At 59.1% G+C, this 19,302-nt stretch overlaps 2 protein-coding genes across 2 annotated transcripts in view; one reads left to right on the top strand and one right to left on the bottom strand.

The window, feature by feature from the left end:
* LOC149747436 (uncharacterized) overlaps positions 1-13,980 on the bottom strand; it is a 40,540-nt gene extending 26,560 nt beyond the window's left edge. The window contains exons 1-5 of the mRNA XM_089895414.1: positions 13,800-13,980; positions 13,580-13,689; positions 11,330-11,441; positions 4,688-4,786; positions 4,026-4,373 (exon numbers count right to left, since the gene is read on the bottom strand). Of these exons, the coding sequence (XP_089751540.1) occupies positions 4,026-4,373; positions 4,688-4,786; positions 11,330-11,441; positions 13,580-13,689; positions 13,800-13,980 (850 nt within the window). The remainder of the gene's footprint in view (positions 1-4,025; positions 4,374-4,687; positions 4,787-11,329; positions 11,442-13,579; positions 13,690-13,799) is intronic.
* A 1,510-nt stretch (positions 13,981-15,490) lies between these two features.
* Positions 15,491-19,302, top strand: SOX8 (SRY-box transcription factor 8). Its single transcript, XM_022594416.2, has 3 exons — positions 15,491-16,195; positions 17,534-17,763; positions 18,470-19,302. The coding sequence occupies exons 1-3, from the start codon at positions 15,774-15,776 to the stop codon at positions 19,207-19,209; spliced, it is 1,392 nt and encodes a 463-aa protein (XP_022450124.1). The 5' UTR covers positions 15,491-15,773; the 3' UTR covers positions 19,210-19,302.

The following is a 19,302-nucleotide window of genomic DNA, read 5'->3' as shown; positions in this document are numbered from 1 at the left end:
TCCAGTACTTTTTCTTTAAAGGTTTTCTTTAAAGGTGTGTGCTGTAGAGAGCTCAGACGTAGGGCAGGTTTGTTTCTTAAACAAACTGGAAGCATTCTACAGAGAAGCTTGTGAAACCAAGCAGAGCATTTCATTAGCAATCAAGGGGCCTGGAGGGAAGAACTAAGTTCCCATGAATCTTGGAAGCGCTGAAAGCTCAGAACAACAGAAAATGAAGCAAGATTCGAGTACTCTTTTGGTTCCATTTTCTTCCTCAAAATTTCCAAAGAACGCCTAAGAGTTCAGCAAATGCAGGTGCGTGTGGTTCTGCTGGGCTGCGCCAGTGCTGGGCCTGGGCGCTGACTGGCCGCAAGGCTAAGCTACCAGACCCCAGGTGAGACCTCTTGACCATGAGTGAGACAAGCTGCCGCTGTTAGAGGGTGCAGTTTAGGTTCACCTCAGACGCTGTAACAGTGACTGGCAGCTGGAAAGAAAGACCTAATAAACTCTACTACAGGTAAAGCAAACAAGGAAAGACACAAGCATGACACTGCACAGCAAATCTGAACCAAAAGGACAGTACCGTAAGCTGGCAAAGCCAGGAATCAGAGTTGGGCTGAAACTAGCTGTGAGATCTTTTTGAAGTAGGATTTTAAAAGATATATTATCCCAGGGACTCCAAGGTACCATATGAAACTGGGGAGATAAATAATTTTGCTGATGTGTCAAAAAGTCCTCCATCCGCTCCAGTGCTTGCAGTTCCTTCTGGAGAGCACCATGGCGGCAGTCACCTACACATGGTCACTCAGACGGTCCTGGCCATCACAGCGGCGGGTCCCATATGAGGGCACAATTCCCGAGGCCTGGGAGGAGCTCACCTTCTTCTGCAACAGAACCTCGTTTAGCTTCAGGCTCTGGTCTGAGCTGGGAGCCTCAGTGCATTGGTGGTCTCCAACGGGGTACATCTGGGACCCACTGGGGGGTCTGAACAGACAGGGGCCCGGAGTCAGCAGACTGGGCAGGGCCAGAGAAGCTCATCCAGAACTAGGGCAGGAGTCTTAAGTCTGAGTGAGCTCACCTGGGCCCTGCAAAGGAACGAGGAAGGGAGCTCACAGAGCCACGCCATCACATGACAAGGACCCGGGCCAGGATGGCAAGGCAGCAGACCCGAAAAGCTCCCAGAGAGGAAAAAAGGTCCCTGTGGTATTGTCATATCATAAGAAATATTTATTTGGTCTTCGTCCAGGTTCCTGGCACAAAGCTCCTAAAACCCCAGGGATTTCCTGAGTGATGAGGTGAGAGGAGCATCTGTTATTCATAACAAGCCCCTTTCAACCTTACCTGGGTTTATACCAATGAGGTGATTCTTGGAGGATGGGGGCTGATTGCCAGAGGAAATTTCAGCCCCACTCCTGACCTCTAACCTCACGGGATGGGGAGGGGCTGGAGACGCAGCTGATCTCCAACAGCCAGGGATTTAATCAGTCCTGCCTGTGTAATGGAGCCTCCAAACAAACCCCAAATGGAGGGGTTCAGGGAGGTGCTGGGAGGGTGGCTCTCTGGGAGGGCGTGGGGGCTCTGCACCCCTTCCCACACCTTCCCTGGGCATCTCTCCCATCTGGCTGTTCCCGAGTCATGTCCTTTATGATAAACCAGTAACATAAGCAAAGTGTTCCCCTGAGTTCTGTGAGCTGTTCTGGCAAGTTATGGAACCCGAGGAGGGGGTCGTGGGAACCCCAATTTACATATGGTTGGTCAGAAGCACAGGTGACGGCCTGGACTTCTCACTGGCGTCTGCGGTGTTGGGGGGTGTCTCGTGGGACTGAGCCCTCAGCCTGTGGGGACGCCGGGCAGTTAGGGTCAAAACGAACTGACTTGCAGGACACTCACGTGGTGTCTGGACAATCAGACGATTACTCGCTGTGAGAAAAAACCCACATCTGGTGTCACAAGCATGTGAGCAGAAGAAATAAAAGTGTTTCCCTTTAGTCACCTGCAAAAGAGCAGGAGTCAGACTGTGTAAAGACCCCTTGACACCACAAAGTTCTGAGGAAAACTGCTCTGAGAGCCACAGACCCAGGCAAGTGGCCAATTTCTACGTGTGCAAGGAAGGACACAGAAAGTTCACCTTCTCTGTATCTTTTCTTGGAACGTTGTTTTGGGATATGCTCCAGTAAAGAGAGAGAATAAACCCCAAAACAAGACACGAGATCTGAGGAATTACAACTACAACTCAGAGAGAACCAGGAGCCTCTCGGGTGGGCAGTCTCTGACCTGAGTGTCACACCCAGGTCCTGGGGTGCCGAGCTGGGGAGGAGGGAGGACACAGTTGGAAAAGTATCCTGTGGTGGCACAGAGCAATGATAAAGACTGCAAAACGTCAAGGAAATTTTATGGAGCAGGAGCTGCTCCTAGAAGACAGAGGACAGAGGTATTAAACACCGACCCTGGCTTCAAGGAGCTCCCAGGGAGTCGCACAGACAGGTAGACTAATGACACTAAGAACTCTGTTAGATGTGCAGAGGGTGAAGGAAGCATAGGCTAGGGGTCCATTATTCAGCCTGCTGGTGGGGTCAGCAGTCCATGAGGGCAACTGTAACACTCAACATCAAGTGAAAGCTGTGGACAGCCTGTGGCATTGTGGGAAATTCCTGGGACTTAAGGGGCTCTGAGGTAGCTCACAGTCCCCAGGAGATCTGGAACCCTCCAGAAAGAAATCAATACAGGGCAACTGCCTACTTGCCAGAGCCATCTCAGCCAGGGACCCTCGTCCCTGAAGATGGTAAACTGGTTCCTTCGTGCAGCTGAAAAGCACTGACTCTACCCCAAATAGCGAGAAAAGATGGGGGTGGGGGGAATGCATATGCCAAAACAAATCATTCTTTGCTCAGTACCGGCCTTAAAATATCTTCTTGACCCACTGGTTCAAAACGGTTTCCTTCTGAACCGAACAGAGAATCCCTGTGGAGATCAAAGGCAACCCCTAACACTGGAAAGCCAAGCTGAGTTTTTTATAAGCTGTGCTCTCTGCGAGCTAAGCCAGCGGGGTTTTTCTACTGTCATGGCGCCGGTTTAAGGGTCTGTTAAAGTCTCGGAGATTAACTTTGTCTTGACTCCATCTTTTACTAAGTGACAGCTCAAACGTTTAGAATGACTAATCCCGTGGAGAATAAAGCAATACTGGCAAGAAGTATTTTCTATAGTAACTTAGAGCGCACGAGAATCGTAGCTGAATCCCCCAGCGCCGCACACCGAGCCTCACCGCGCGCCGGGCCCTGGTCCCCGCGGCGCCCCGCTCGGTGTGTGATGACGGTCGCTGTGCAAAGCGTGGCATTTCCACTCCCTTGGAACGCATGTTATGAAAACTCAGAAATGACGCCGGGACGGCCGGTGCCCGCGGCGTGCAATCCCGGCCGGCCCGCCGGGTACCAGCGCCCTCCGGAACCCTCTAGAAGGGCGACTGCCCACTGGCCCCAGGCCATCTCAGCCGGAGGCTGTGCCCCAACCCCACTGGCCCCCGCACTGCCACGTTTGTCTGAGAAACCCAGTTTGGATTCAGGCACCAATGCTCGGCTCAGGGCGTTTGCGCCCCTCCAGGCGTGGGGATCGGGGTCGGGGGGGTGTGCACTCCGCGCGCGCGCGGGCGGGGGGCGTCGGGTGTCCAGCGGTGTTCTGGGGGGCGGCCTGGGGCGAGGGGAGGGAGAGAGGGAGACTGGGGCAGACCGCGCGGTTCTCCGCCTGATCAAACCTGGCTCGCACAGAACCCCGCAGGTGAGGCCGCACCTGCTGCTCAGGCCTCAAAGCTTTGGAGCCGCGGGGAGGCGGCGGGGCCGCAGCTCGTGGGACCTGTAGGCGGCAAAGGGGAGTCGCCGCCTCACGAGCTCCTGGTCAGCGCGGGGTCGGCGTGGGGGCCCCCCGGACCTGCAGGACGGAGGGGGGCGCAGGGCCGAGGTTCGGCCGCGAACCCGCTTGGGGGTGGGCCTGAGGGTGGGGGGCAGGGCGCGAGCGGAGGGGCCACACTGGGGCGCCTGGCCCCGCGAACTCACAGTAAACGAAAGCGAGGGCCTTCAGGAGCACGATCCTGGTCAGCCAGAAGGTGCCCGCGCGGAGGCGGGCAGGGCAGCCCGCGGGGTCGCGCCCCGGCCCTGGCGGAGATTCAGGCGCCGGGCCCACGACCCCAGCCTTCCGCTTCCTCAAGGGGTCCTCCGGCGCCGCCATCGCCGGGCCGTCGGAGCGCATGCGCGAGGAGCGCCGCGCGCTGAAAATGCCCCGCCCACGCCGAGAGACGCCGCCCACTCTTGGAGGTCCGACCAACTCCGGCCAGCCACGCCCATGCGCGGGGAGCGAGGACCTGGCCCGATACCGCGCGCGCTCCCCGCAGGTCGCTCGGGGCGCTGCAGCCGTGAGAGTAACGGGGTGGGTTCGTGGAGAACGGCTCGTCGCCCCACCTGGAGCGGGCTTGACCCACTCACTCATTCATTCACTCGCTCATTCATTCATTGAATTAGCCAAAGTTGCAGAGGCCCCCAGTGCACTCCCCTACCTAGGCGCCTACCCTCCTGGACCCTCACACTGGAGAGGGACGGATGGCACTTCAGAAGCAGAAATGCAATGTGAAAGAGATTGTTGGAAAGCACGTATCAGACCACAGGCCTTCTCCGCGTCCAGGGCAGCTGAGATGTGGGCGGCCAAGGACCCTGGAGGGTACTGCGCTCCTGCTGCACGCCCTGGCTGTGTGTGGACTTGCATTCCTGCAGAGGAAAGGCCAGAGCAGCAGCTTCACCCCAGGGCTCCAGGCTGCCACTGCCTGAACGGGGGGTGTGGACCAGTACCTCACAGGTGTCCCCTCCCAACTCCCCATCTCTGCTGTCTGAGGAGGGTGCTGGGGTGATGATCACACAGCTAGTGAGGGACAGTGCATGCAGTGGCTGGGCCCTAAAATTCAGACGCTCCAGCTTTCTTCCCCTTTACCCCCCACCAACCCCACAACATCTCTGCACAGGACAGCAAAGTCCCCTTAGACGGTCAGCGCTCCTATTGGCCCTCAAGACTGGACCTCCAGCCACAGGGGAGAGTGGTGGGCTGAGGATTCAGAGTAAGGAATAGCTTACTGACCAATGACCCAAGCATAACCCCAGTGAGGACACAAGCAACTCTACATTCTGAGGATACAGGAGGGGTGTCTCTAAGCAGGTGGAATGGTAGGCATTCCTCAGAGGAAGGAAGAGCTGTGTGAGAGAGTGGACCTTAGGGGTTACTGGGTAAACTGTGGGGCACTTGGAAGGAAATGATTGAGGTAGGTGTGTTTTTTTTCTTATTCATTTGTTAGAGCTCTTTACATATTAAAGATCCTCTTTTTTAAATATTGCTTGGGATTTTATCTACTTAAAATATCTTTCCATTTCAAAGTGGAAGTAGATCAACATTCTCACTTTATAGTTTAAAAGAAAAAAACATTAAAGCCCATGAGGTATAGTTTTCATTTTGACTATACCATTTTCATTTGTGTTGGCCACTAGAATTCAAAGGTAAATATGAAATAGTTTTGATCCTGAAAGAATTCACAGTCTAGCAGGGGAGAGACAACCGCCTAGTCATGCAATGTGAAATGCACTACACACAACAAGCCCAGACAAGTGAGTGGTGAATTTTGTCAAGAAAGATCTTCTTCTTGTCTGTATATTGCAAATGTTCTGGGTTTTTTGTTTGTTTGTTTTTATGTCTTGTTCCTAGTCTTTGGTATGTAAATTATCAATAGTTGTGTAGTCAAATGATCAGTTTTTCTGGCATGTTTAATTATATCTTCACCTGTAGTGTAAGCCCCATGAGGGCAGGGATTGCCTCTGGACATAGGTTCTCCCAAATTAGGCTTGACCAGGAAATTCCGGAACCCCCCCTCCAGCCCTCAGCTGCCACCCCAACCTCCCATTGTTGGATTAATAGCATTTACGTGTACCTTATAGTGTGATTTTTTTTTAAAAGCTCCCTTTTCTTTTCCATGAAAAACCCTCCCTCGGACCCCATCTCTAAGACCTATAAGAGATTTTCAATGGAGGGTGCAAACATCTTCTGTAGCCTGGAGAGCCCCTAGCTCCTTGAGCCCTCATCCTGAGGGCTCAAGCCTCGGGGAGCCCTGGCCGTGCCCTGCTTCCAGGTCCTTCCACAGGAACCCACAACCCACACCTCCCCTCCATACCCGCTGTTGTCCAGGTGCCACGTTCGGGATGAGCCCACACAGCCACTTGGGAAGAGTGGGGAGAGTCCAGGGCCCCCAGCCCAAGCCTGCCCAAGCTTCCCTGGGTCCCCACCTGGATGTGGGAGCTGCACAGGGGACGGAGGCAAGGAAGGATGGCTCTGCTGTCAGGTGTGACCCCGGGTGCTGCTTTTCAGGTGGGGACAGTTTTCACAAAGGGCCCTTTGTCCTCAGCTTCCCCTGGCTGAGGCTGCATTGTTCCCCCCTGAGAAGGGCACAATGGGACATTGTGCAGAGCAGAAAGGGGCCCCTTGTCCAGCCTCCAGCTCGCTGGGCTCTGGGCTCCCTCCCCGGGTTTGCACAGGGTGGGCGAGGCCATCAGAGGGTCCACCGGGAGCTCATGTTCTCATGTCTCCTCCAGGGTCCTCCTCTGAGCTGACTGCAGAGGTCCAGTCCATCTGAGCGTCTAGAACCTTCACGGGAATGAACCCCATCGAGCAGGGCCTGGCCATGGAAAGGCTGGCCAGTGGCTCAGTTCGTGCCTGTTTCAGCCTGAATTTAATCAAACGTGCACTGGTGTATTGTTCAGCCATAAAAAAGAGTCATATTGATACATTCTACAACATAGATGAACCTTGAAAACGTATTCAGTGAGTGAAGCCAGACAGACACACAAAGCCACATATTGTACAATTCCATTTATATGAAACATCCAGAATAAGCAAATCCACAGAGACAGAAATTAGATCAGTGGTTCCCAGGGGCTGGGGGAGGGGGATGAGGAGTGACTGCTAACAGGGACAGGGTTTCCTTGTAGGGTGATGAAGATATTGTAGAACTAAATAGAGGTGATGCTTGCACAACATGGTGAATGTACTAAATGCTACTGAATTGTACACCTAAAAAAACTTAATTTTATGCTATGTGAATTTCACCAAAATTTAAAAAAAAAATCTGCTCTGGTCCTTGTTTCAGAATCACCTAAAAAGGCATTGCTTTTACCTGTTGGAATAAGTCATGTCATTTATACTTACATCTTCATTTAAACTTACATCTTCATCTATGCTAGAGAGCAACTAACAGTTTTAAAATAATATTCAGACATGGGTACATCTTGTGCCCCGCGAAGATGCCCCACTCTAAAACACACCTCTTCTGCAAACCCCAAGCCGGAGGGCCGGGGCCTGGTGCTGGGTCGGGGCACCGAGATGCTTTCCTCTCGCCCCACCGCTCAGCGCCTGCATGCTGGGGTCTCTATGAAGCAGCTGTTCACCAACGCCAGGAGCCTGGGGGAGGCTCCTGAACCTACATTTTCAAGGAAAAAACTATATGAAAACAAGCCAAGATACAGGAGAGGCCAGAGGTGCTGAGAGGAGGCCTGACTGCCCTCCGGGCTGGTTTCAAGAGACCTGGAGCTGAGCCCCACCTGGACAGAGCCAGAAAGGGCCAAGAAGGGGAGGGGAGGGGAGAAAGGGAGCTCCCCTGAGAGGAGCTCTCAGCTCAAGATGGGCTAGTGTCCCAGGAACCCCTAGGTGGGTCCGCCTGCAGCTCCCCCAGCACGGCCCTGGAGCCGAGGCGCACAAGCTCACAGCTGGCGGCACTCCCAGCAGCTGCGGGACGGCTTCAGAGGAAGGAGCCCCATGTCAGCACCTCGTCCAGCTGTCCCTGGGCACACGGGCCTGGCAGCCCCCACTGCATCAGGGTGATTGTCCCTGACGTGCCTTTGCAGCTGTCTCTGGCACCCACAAGAACCCAGCTTGGGCCCAAATCTAATCGTGCACCCTTCATTTACCCCAATTTTTCATGTCTTGACATCTGTTGATGCGGAGGGCAGGACCTGCTGGTGCTAACATCTGTCACTTTCTTCTGGAGGGGTGGTCAGTTTGGGCCGGCCCCACCCTGCCTGTCCAGCGGCCAGAACACCCTGGTGAGGCTGACAGGTGCGGGAGGGGGTGGGTGAGCAGGTGCTGGCCATTTGCTGGTTGTTCTGGAACCATGACTCATGGACGGCTGTTCTGCTTGGCTTGCCCGTCTCCTGTCCCCACACCTCGGTTCCAGGCCACGAGCACTCCTACCCCTGATCCCCAGAAGGAGTTGTGACCCTGTGTGGACCTGCAAGCTGGTGAGCCATGACTGCCAGGCAGAGTGGAAAGCAAATAATCCCAGTGCAGTGACATTCCCTGGTTGTAGAGCCCTATGGGGGAAAGAGTGTACAGTTATGTTTTTCTCACGGAATCATATTCTGAATTGGAAGAAGTCTTGAAAACTGCTGAGGTCACAATCAGGAGGCCTGCAGGTGAATTCGGCCCACAGAACTGTATCATTTACCAATCACCACGATAATGCCATGTAACAAACAGCCTCAAAGCCACAAGTTGTTGTGTCGCTGGGCAGTGCTTCCCATCCAGCCTGGCTCAGTTATGCCTCTGCAGTCAGCTGAGGTCTGGGTAGCAGCAGAGCCCTGGCTGGCCATTAGGGCCTCTCTCTGGCCACCCACAGGCTGCACCACTCCTTATAGCCTCGCCCTCAACAGCTTCCACATTCCCCTCCCTGCCTGGCTCCTGAAGGCACCTGCATCCAAGACCGTGATTTGGCCCAAACCTGGGGGGTGCTGAGGGCTGGGCTGGGGGAGCTTGTGCCCAGTGCCATCCATCACCAGGCCTTACCTTCTTAAGACTCACCCCGTGATTAAAGCAGACGATTCATTTCTGGAAAGAGAGGGCGGCATTGCTGTTACGGGTTCTCCTACAGGACACCCAGTGGGCCTGACAGTGGGAGACGTGCTCAGAACTCTGCCAGCTTCGCATGATGGTGAGGTCACTGAGAAAATGCAGGACACATCAGGTGTTGTCTACAGCACACCCAGAATCCTACGGACATCAACTTGTGCAGGTCTGGTGGGGCCCCCGGGACAGACAGGTACTCTGCTGCCCAGAGTAACCCCGTAACTTGCCCAAAGCTAGAGGCCACAGAGAACGGCATCCGAACCCATGACCTGGAGACGCCCTCCTTTCTAGAACTCCAGCACCTTCTCGGGGGAGCACCACAACTCCCTCCTGCCCCTTTCCACACCCCAAGGGCAGGAGGCAGGAGGCAGGGGCAGGGACCACCGTGCAGCCCCAGTTCACAAACCAGCTGGGAAACCTCCTTCCACACTTTATTGGAACGCTTTGCCGGCATAAGCTTCTACAGGGCAGAGCCCCTGTGAACGTCACCCACTGTCCCAGCACCAACACAGGTCTGGCCTGGAAGCCCCAAAAGTGTTTTCAGAATGAGCTATAGGATACAGAACGCTTACTTCCCCCATCCCGATCTAGTCTAATGGACCTGCACAGCGGCCATTGGGGGCTCTCCATTTCATCGTGGTCACAGGAAATGTTGAAAGCTGCCAGAAATTGCTTCTAACCGCTCGGGTTAATTCATTACTGTACTTCCAGATAACGCACAGGGGTCACGTGATCAAGAGCTTTCAGAGCTGGCTCATCCCGGCCACTCCAGCACCCACCTCCACACAGCCAGCTCAGGGCCCCTCTGTCCAAGGGAACGGAGAGGGAACAGCAGGCCACCAGCCATCAGGAGGCTCCAATATACCCGCCCCCGGGGTGCCAGCTACCTCCTCTGATGACCTGCCAGGCTCCTGCTTGCACCTGGCCAAGGAGCCCATTCCTTCTCAAACCAACACCAGGTGACTGGGTAGGAATCACCAGTTTGAGTGGCAAAGTTGACCCATATCTTGAAGTCCTCAGGTCCTGGGGCTCGGGAGCAGGTGGCTGACAGTCCTGTTCTACACACGCCATGTCCCAAGAGGAAGCAGACGTTGGGGTTTGCAGCCGAGGAGGCTGGGTTTTCTCTTGCCAGCGGCTGCCCCTCCAGCTCCCCGTTCCAGGCCCAGAGGGACCAAGGGACCCACGAAGAGAAGACCAGGAGTTTCCTGCACCTCTGCCCCAGCCCAACACCCCCCGATGCAAAGCTTTGCCACACCCATGTCTGAGCTCCTGCAGGCCGGCTCCCACCTCACTGCAGAAGAACCCCAATGTGCCCGCCTGAGAGCATCTTAATTAAACCCTCCTACTCTGTGTTCAGAAAAACAAATACCTGGGAGACCTGGGTGGTAATCTTTTGACAGGGTGTGTTTTAACTTGCCTTTGACACTAGTGGGTCTCTGGAACCTTCCATTGTGGCAGAGGCGGCCAGGTTCCTGCTGGCCGGAGCCCCTTACTCAGAAAGGGATTTTCTCTGTGACGTGTCTACTTCCAGCCATGTTGGCCCATCCCAGTCACACTCTGAGGGGTTCAACTTGGACAAGAGGCCTCATTAAATCTGAAAGCTCTTGGCAGCCTGTTCGGGCTCAGAAAGCTGATTTTCTGAAGTGAGAGTCAGCTTCAATGTCCTGGGTCCCCTCCTGCAGGGGGGCTGAGGAAGTCTCTCTCGGCCCCATCGCTGGGGTCCAGGGGACAAAGGCCCAGAATGAGAGTGGGGTCTGGGAGTTCAGGAGACTGAGGGCCCAACATGAGGGTGGAGTCCAGGGCCCAGGGGAGTGAGGGCCCAGCATGGGGCTGGGGTCCAGGGATCCAGGAGTCTGGTAGCACGCAGAGCCCTTCTGCAGGGACAAGGAATGGAATTTACTGGCTGATGGGGGAGACGTCCAGAGGAAGGCACACACCGATGCCGAAACGCTAACGCCTCAGCACTCAGTTGCTCTGTGGAAGATGCTGCTGGTGCCTGGCCTGGACCCCTTTGTGCTCCCTCTACCCCCGGGACCCTGCCTGGAGACGTTTTTGGCTGCAGAATCACCCTCTTCCCGCAGTCAAAGAGACCTAATGGCTGCTGGTGGAGTCAGCTCCAAGCCCACTGGCCAGAGAGAGATGGATGGGCACAGCCGGAGGCTTGGGGACCACTACCAGGAGGGGGTGAGTGGAGGCCAGAGCAGAGACCACAGCTGTTCCGACACATCTGTGCACACACATCTCACTGGGCAGACAATGTGCTTTGGGGTCCTTGGGTTAAGCACTGCCCCCTCCCCAGAGAAGAACAGCCACAGCAGGGTGTCCCACCAGCAGTCAGCAGTCACCCCCAGGCCGTATGGGTTTACTTATCAGGAGGCCTTAGAGCTGATGAAAAGGTGCAGAGGGACAGCCTGGAGCAGGTTCTCCCTACCTGGAGGTGGGGAGGCATCCTGAGGAGGTGTCTGCTGGAAGCAGTAACAGGGCTCAGGAGCAAGCTGCATGGGACCAGCGCCTGCTACGGGCTGGCCCCCAACGCCCTGGCCCTGCAGGCAGAGAGGGGAGGAATCCGGGCGTGATCTTCCAGTGTCCTCTGCACAGGACAAGGAACAGCTACGGCCAACTCCTGAGGGGATATTAGCCCAACCCAGGGGCCGGCTTCCACCCAAACCAGAACTTCCACACCAGCTGGCAACTATGTCGGGGAGGGGAGTTTCAGCAAAAGGCTTGGCCCAGAGCCCTGAGAGTCTGTTACTGGGGGATGCTGGACCCCTGGCGCCCTTGGGAGCCCCCTCTCTTCTCTCTCTGGAGACCTGGTGGGCCAGGACGAGGCTGCCTTTATGGGGCCTCTGCTCAGAGCTGTCCCTTCATCTTTGGCCTGGAAGTTTGGTTCTGCAGACCGGCCAGTAATTAAAAGTACCAATTAATCCCCAAGGTTGAGCCGGGGTTCCCAGGATGTAATGCCAGCTGCCTCAGGCTGGCTTGCCAAGAGGCCCAGGCCAGGGCTGCGGACACACAGGGGACACATCGGCCTGGGGCTCATGGGCCCACATGACCTGCCCCCAAGGTCTTTCTCTTAAAGACTCTACCAATTACACACATGGCCGCCCTGACTGTCTGAGAGAAGAGCCAGGCAGGGGACGGGCAGAGGATGGGCAGGTGTCCTTCTCCGTGGTGATCTGGCCCTCAGCAGCCCCTTCACATGGACTTCCCAAGCCGGCCTAGAAGCCAACGAGTGGATGGGCTGGGGGGTGTCTCTGCACCTGGAGGAGGTTTCCCTCTCCAGCCCTCCACTGGCCAGGTCTCATAGGCATGGGGGGTGCCTGGCAGCCCACACCTCCTTCTTTGCAGGTCCCTTTGGAGCCTCTGCCAGGGGTGTGGGTCTAGAAACCTTGCTTACGTCAGCTTTCCCACGCCCCAGGCTGATAGTCCCGGGGCAGGTACCTGGTCCAAACTTGGCCAATCAGATCATCTCCCTGAAACCGCAGAGCCCACAGATGAAGGTAGAGGCATGTGGACTGGGGTGGGTGGGGACAGAAAGGAAGAGCTCAGAGAAGAGGGGAGCCGGGGGTGGACTGAGAGCCACCCCTCAACCTCGCTCTGTTCTCAGATAACCTGTGCTCTTTGCTGCCACAGAACCTTCGCACATGCTCCCCATCCCGCCATGCTCTTTCCTCTTTCTTCGATTGGTCAGAAGTATCAGGCCCCAACTTGTCACCTCCTCAAAGCCGCCTTCCTGGATCACAGCACCACCACCACCCCCCTGCTGCCCATGGTGAATGTCTCAGCCCCTTGGTGTGTTCACTGTTGGCCCCCTCCTCAAACGCCACATCTTCTAGGCTAGGACGGTGTAGTGTGGTTCTGTGCTGTGTTGCCCAGAAAAGCCCCAGCACGCAGCAGGCACTTCATCAGTACTGGTAAACACAGGAATTAACTGCGGCCACCACCTCCTCTGAAGGCTACGTCCTGGTGTCCCTCAGGGGCTGCCTAGCAGATGAGGATATGAATCGAGGCCAGCACTAATGGGTGGGGCCAGATAGCACAGGGCAAATTTTACAGCCTTCAAGACCACGAGGGAGCTTTGGGGCACTTCTGGGTGCCACCCTCTGTGTCAGCAGCCAGCCTGAGACAAGCCCTGGCAGGGATCTGCCTGCCCATCCTCTGGGAATGGTGGCCTGCACATATATGACAGAAGCTGCCCACCAGGACCCCATCAGTCCCTGAGGTGGTCACTGCAGCCCGGTGGAGCTGAGGGTGGGGCCTAGGACTGCACATGCCACGCACTGTGACCTGGATCTGGCACTGGACTCTCCTAGCTCAGCCTCTTTTCCTCCAAGGGTCCCAGTGGTCAACTGATTGTGTCCTAGGGGACATAGCTGTGTGGTGCCCCACCATGGGTCAGTGGGGAGCGGGGAGAGGCTGCCCTGCCCAGTGTACCCAATGCAGACCGTGCTCCATTTTCCCTGGCAAAGCAAAGCTATTCATGGAAATGCAGACCTGGTGCCCAACGGCATGCCCAGTGCAGGGAGGGGTGGGATCTGATCCCCAGGACAGGGTTGGAGGCAGGACAGTTTGGGCCAGGTCTGTCATCCTTACCTCCTTCCCCCCACTTCAATCCTGCATTTATTTGCATGGATCCCTACGGGCCAGGAAGTCCGGTGGATGCCCCTGGGGAAGCCCTCACTTGGGCCTCCCTGGCGTCCTCCGACTGCAGGGTGGGACTCCAAGAGGAGGGCAGGACCTCCGAAGGGAAGCCACCGCAGACCAGCGGGAAGGATGTTCCTGGCAGGTGACCTTGCAAAGGCAGGCAGATGACAGGAGGGCAGGCAAAGGGACAGGCCACTCTGGAGGCCAGCTCTCCCTCTGGTATCAGGGCGTCCTCCCAGCACACTGTTTCGCCTTACAGCGAGGCTCCTCATGGTGCTTTCCTGGAAGATTGGAGGTCGGGTTCCCTGACCTGGGCCAGTGGGGTAGCCCTTCCATCACCTGAAGGTGGTGGGGAACAGGGCAGCCTGGGCGCTGGCCCCTGCCTCTTAGGCCCTGTGCCAGCTGTTCCAGATGCAAGGCTGCGGGGGTCCCGGGCATCCCCGGCATCTCCCAGAGCCCACTAGACGTCTGGCAGAAACTGTCTCCAAGGCCTAACTAAGGAGTTCACAGCCCAGGCAACGGCGCACTCAGTTGGAAACTGGCTGGAGCCCTGTCTTACGTGTGGGGGCGGGGTGAGGGCAGGAGGCTCTCCCTGCGAGGTCAGAGCCTTGGAGGGAGCTCCTGGGTTGGTAAAAGCACATAGGGGAGACTCTTCAGCTTTGGTGTTTTCTGCTAACAGACCCGCCCCTTCTACTCCTTAGGCTGCCGTGGCCACTCGCCCGGGAATCCATGACTCGGAAGGAGGTGCATGGTTGGGGAACTGGGCGCCCTTGACTAGGGTCACCCGGGTCGCAAGGTCGGAGACGCGCGTGTTCCGAGTTGGCTGTCTTGGGTGGGAGCGGGGGTAGTCTGGCGAAGCTCTGGGCGGCCGGGCCGTCGCCTCTCGGCGGGTTTGGCGAAAGAATCCGAGCCGCCCTCCGGGACCGCCGGGCCCACGGCCAACTGGCGGGGGCGGCCTCGGGCGGGGACTCGGAGCCGCGGCCCGGCGCTTGGCTCCGGGTAAATGTCCCCTCTCCGACCCCGCCGCCCCCAACAGGGCGGCACACCCCGCCCCCTTCTCTCCTTGGCTGGCGCGCCCACCTCCTCCACTCCAAGCGCCCGGAGCGGCCTCCGCCTCCGCCAGACCACCCAGGACCGCCCCGCCGGACGGCCTCAGTGCCCCCAACCCCCGGGTCACGCCCGGAAGGCCCTGGGCCCCCGCGTCCGGCCACGCCATCCGCCGGGCCGCCCTAGGGACTCAGCTAGGGTCAGCCCAGGCCCCGCCCAGCGCTCCCGCCCCCTTCGGCTGCCGCGACTTCTGCGGCAGCGCCCCCGCCGCACTTTCCGCGCCCGGACGGGATCGGGGTCCTGGGATCGCCCAGCTCCGAGCCGTGGTCCCTGGGCGCGCCGTTACCTGGACGTGCGCGGCGTGCAGACTGGCGCGCGGGAGGCTCCTGCACGTCGCGCCGGCCCTGCGGGCTGGGAGCTGACCCCCCGCCCTGGGCCGCAGGCTGGCAGCAGTTGACCCCGGCGCCTCTGGGCTGTGGGCAAGACATCGGGGCTCAACGCAAGCTGTGGGGGAGGCTCTTGAGGACCCGCCTCCTTACGCAGCAGGAGGCCGAGGCTGGGTAACGGGACCGGGGCCCGGACGCACAGGAGCAGCTATGAGCCAGCAGAGGGAGCGCAGCGGAGAGACCCAGCAGGCAAAGGGCACCCCGGAGCACCCACCTCTACCCGTCTCTGCCCCCTTTTTCCTTCCCGCCCCTCCTGGAAGGGGGGCCCGCGGCGTGCTGCACAGCCCGGGATCCGGTCCTCGGCTGCCGGGCGCGCCGGCCCCACGTGGTGCGGCGCCAGGCGGGGTGGGCGGGGGCGCAGGGGGAACTGCGGCGCTTTCTTTAAGGTGGGGGGAGGGGGCGGGGGCGGCCAAGCTCCGCCTCCAGTGGCAGTGGGGTGCGCGCCGGCCAATGGGGAGCCGGGCGGGGGGCGGAGCCTTGTGGCCGCCGATTAAAGAAACTTGTTGCGGGTAGCCCAGCGGGGACTGAGCTCCGGCGGCGGCGGTGGCGGCGGCGGTGACGGCGGTGGCGGCGGCGGCGGCGGCGGCGGCGGCGGCGGCAAGAGGGCCGGGGTTGGGAGGCTGCGGGACGCGGGTCGGGCCACCGCGCGACGACCTCGGGTCCCAGAGAGGCTGCAGCGCAGCCGGGCATCGGACTCGGTGCACCTCCCTGGTGCGCGCTTCTTCGCGCGCGGCCCCGATGCTGGACATGAGCGAGACCCGCGCCCAGCCGCCCTGCAGCCCATCTGGCACTGCTAGCTCCATGTCGCACGTGGAGGACTCGGACTCGGACGCGCCGCCGTCGCCTGCCGGTTCCGAGGGTCTGGGCCGTGCGGCGGGCGCGGGGGGCGGCGGCCGGGGCGACGCAGCCGAGGCGGCGGACGAGCGCTTCCCCGCCTGCATCCGCGACGCCGTGTCGCAGGTGCTCAAGGGCTACGACTGGAGCCTGGTGCCCATGCCGGTGCGAGGCGGCGGCGGCGGTGCGCTCAAGGCCAAGCCGCACGTGAAGCGGCCCATGAACGCCTTCATGGTGTGGGCGCAAGCAGCGCGCCGCAAGCTGGCGGATCAGTACCCGCACCTGCACAACGCGGAACTCAGCAAGACGCTGGGCAAGCTGTGGCGGTGAGTGCACTGTCCCGAGGCCGGGGCGGGGAGCGGGTTCTGGGGTGCGTGGAGCTGGGCGGTGGCGCAGCGCCCGGCCTCGGCCCTGCTCCCAGTGGCTGTTCCCAGGGCGAGTCGTAGTGGAAAAACCCGATCTGGCCAGACGGATGGGACGCGGGGTACAGGACGGCCTGGGCACGCAGAGGGCAGCAGGAGCAGTGTGCAGCCCCTAGCACATTCCCTGAGCCCAGAAACAGCCTTCTCTAGGCAGTGAATGGCAGGCCGAGTTGGGGACCCCAGCTGTGAGTGGCCGCAGAGCCTGGAAGCTTGTCCCTCCCAGAGGAAAGTGGCCTCTTTCTGGAAGCAGAACACAACTCTCTGGAGGTGCCCCCTCCTTGGAAAGGACTCCCCGACCACCCTGTTGAGGGAGTCCAGAAGGCAGATGGAATGGTGTGTGTTTGCCCCACCAGCACCTTCGGCACCTTCCCCGCAGCTTCTCCCAATGCTCTGCCACCTCTGCACCCTCACCAGGGAAGGAAGGGGATGGAGGGGGTATTCAGCACTGGTGTGCACTTTGGTGTGATGAGGCTGGCCGTTTTGCAGAAAGTAGGATGGCAAGCAGTGGGCAGCAGTGACAAGGTTGCTGCTTGGGACAGCCCATCCCCACCAAACGCTCTCTACTGGGGTTTAAAGTGAACGGCTCTGGATCCAGGGTGCTGGTCTCGTTTCCTGCTCCTCACCTCATGAGTGGGCGCTCAAAGCTTGTGTTTATGTCTTCTGTGCTCCAGCCTCTGTCCAGTCAGGGTGCTGTGGACCCATGGCAGCCCCATGCCTCTGTATCCCTAGACCCTGTCCTGCAGGCAGACATGAGCTTCTGGAAGGGTATGGGGGGCCGGTGTGTGTTCTGAGCCTTAGCGAGGACCACTGGGTTTTGCCAGTGTTTCTGGAAGTCTGGGAAGCCCAGCTGCCCACAAAGTCCCGGCTTGGTTCCCAGAAGCCTCCCTTTGTCCACAGTGTGTTCTCAGCTGGGTCCTGGCCTCTTCACCCACCTGCCATAGAAAGTCCCAAAGGGAGGGGACAGGTTCAGGGAGGGGGGAAGTCAGAGGAGGAAGATGGAAGCCAGAAGGTTTGGGTCTTATTCTGGCTTGTTCCTCTGACCTCACCTAATGCCCTCACCCCCGGCTTGATCCCTTCTGTCCTCAGAGAAGGGGAGCACCTGGTGTCCACGAGGTGCCCACTAGGCTGCGGGCATGCACTCGGGCTTCCCTGGTCCTACCCAGCGCCTCACCTGATGCGCGGGCCAACACCTGGGGTGGTGCCGGCCCCCTCGTCACCTTGCTCCTGCCCTTTGCCCTGCAGCTTGCTGAGTGAGAGTGAGAAGCGCCCCTTCGTGGAGGAGGCAGAGAGGCTGCGGGTCCAGCACAAGAAGGACCACCCAGATTACAAGTACCAGCCACGCCGGAGGAAGAGTGTGAAGACTGGCCAGAGCGACTCAGACTCAGGCGCCGAGCTGGGCCACCACCCGGGCGGTGCTGTCTACAAGACTGACGCCGGCCTCGGTGACGCACACCACCACGGTGACCACACAGGTGGGCTCCTGGGGGTGGGAGCAGGGGCTCACTCCCAGGGCAGGCACCCTCAAGAGAACCAAACCTTCCCCGGGTACCTGGGAAAAGGCCCCATAGCCCCAAAAGGCAGCTGTTTCCGATGCCCACAGGGGCCTGCTTAGCCCCCTCTGAGACTGAGGGCCTGATATCTTGCCCTGGTCTAGCGCACTGTGACCTGGGTGTTTTCTGTCCTTCCCGAAAGCGTTTCTGCTCCGCTGGCCTTTTTGCTGGTTCTGACCTAGGATTCACCCATGCCACCGGCCTGGTGGTTAGCAGCCCAGTTTCAGGATCAGACTGACCCGGGTGGAATCCTGGCCAGCTGAGCAGTCTTAGTCACGCTGGCTACAGCCACGGGCCTGGGGAGACAGGTTTTTTGTGGACTGTGTTGTTGCCGTGGGCGAGGGGCTGGGCACTTCCTCTCCTCCCCCCGCCCCCAGCTTGCTCTTCACGATGGGGCCTCCCTGGCCCCAGGCCTTTCCCTAGAACAGTGCTTAACGGAATTTCCTCGGTGAGGAGTGAGGTCTAGGTCTGGCTTTGCTGGAATTTCTGGGAAATGTACAGGAACAAAAAGCCGTTGATTCCTACCTGTGGCAGTTAGCGGGGCTGGTTTTCCTCCTGTGTGCACGTCACCAGCCTGGCCGCCCCCTACAGAAGGGGCATTCATCCCTGAAATGTGCTCTGTCCCCAGGGCAGACCCATGGGCCGCCCACCCCCCCCACCACCCCCAAGACTGACCTGCACCACGGGGGCAAGCAGGAGCTGAAGCTGGAAGGCCGCCGCCTGGTGGACAGCGGGCGCCAGAACATCGACTTCAGCAACGTGGACATCTCTGAGCTGAGCAGTGAGGTCATCGGAAACATGGACACCTTTGACGTCCACGAGTTTGACCAGTACCTGCCCCTCAACGGCCACTCGGCCTTGCCCACAGAGCCAGGCCAGCCCGCGGCCGCCAGCTCCTACGGAGGCACCTCCTACTCACACTCCGGGGCGGCTGGCATCGGGGCGTCCCCCGTGTGGGCCCACAAGGGAGCCCCATCGGCCTCTGCGTCGCCCACTGAGGCAGGGCCCCCGAGGCCGCACATCAAGACGGAGCAGCTGAGCCCCGGCCACTACAGCGACCAGTCGCACGGCTCTCCGGGGCACACCGACTACGGCTCCTACAGCGCTCAGGCCAGTGTCACCACGGCTGCCTCCGCCGCGGCCGCCAGCTCCTTCACCAGCTCACAGTGTGACTACACCGACCTGCAGGCCCCCAACTACTATGGCCCATACCCCGGCTACCCGTCCGGCCTCTACCAGTACCCCTACTTCCACTCGCCCCGCCGACCCTACGCCTCGCCCCTGCTCGGTGGCCTCTCCGTGCCGCCCGCCCACAGCCCCCCCAGTAACTGGGAGCAGCCTGTGTACACCACCCTGACCAGACCCTGAGGGTGCGGCCGCGTGGACGGGCTGCGGCCGAGGACAACCTTGATCTCGGCAAAGATAGATAGACCTCCGAGGGCTTCCAGAAGGTGTGTGACG

The sequence above is a fragment of the Delphinapterus leucas genome, chromosome 15 (assembly GCF_059928025.1).
Source record: "Delphinapterus leucas isolate spDelLeu-1000000601 "Yukka" chromosome 15, BTC_Dleu_Yukka2, whole genome shotgun sequence".
NCBI classification, from domain to species: Eukaryota; Metazoa; Chordata; class Mammalia; order Artiodactyla; family Monodontidae; genus Delphinapterus; species Delphinapterus leucas.
The sequence above is the reverse complement of the archived record's forward strand: the minus strand, read 5'-3'. Positions and strand labels throughout refer to the sequence as shown.

Bases quoted from the DNA above. Each gene is read 5' to 3' on its own strand.
- SOX8 (XM_022594416.2), top strand. From the start codon at position 15,774: ATGCTGGACATGAGCGAGACCCGCGCCCAGCCGCCCTGCAGCCCATCT. The intron at 16,196-17,533 runs GTGAGTGCACTG...TTTGCCCTGCAG, and splicing joins ACGCTGGGCAAGCTGTGGCG to CTTGCTGAGTGAGAGTGAGA. The intron at 17,764-18,469 runs GTGGGCTCCTGG...CTCTGTCCCCAG, and splicing joins CCACCACGGTGACCACACAG to GGCAGACCCATGGGCCGCCC.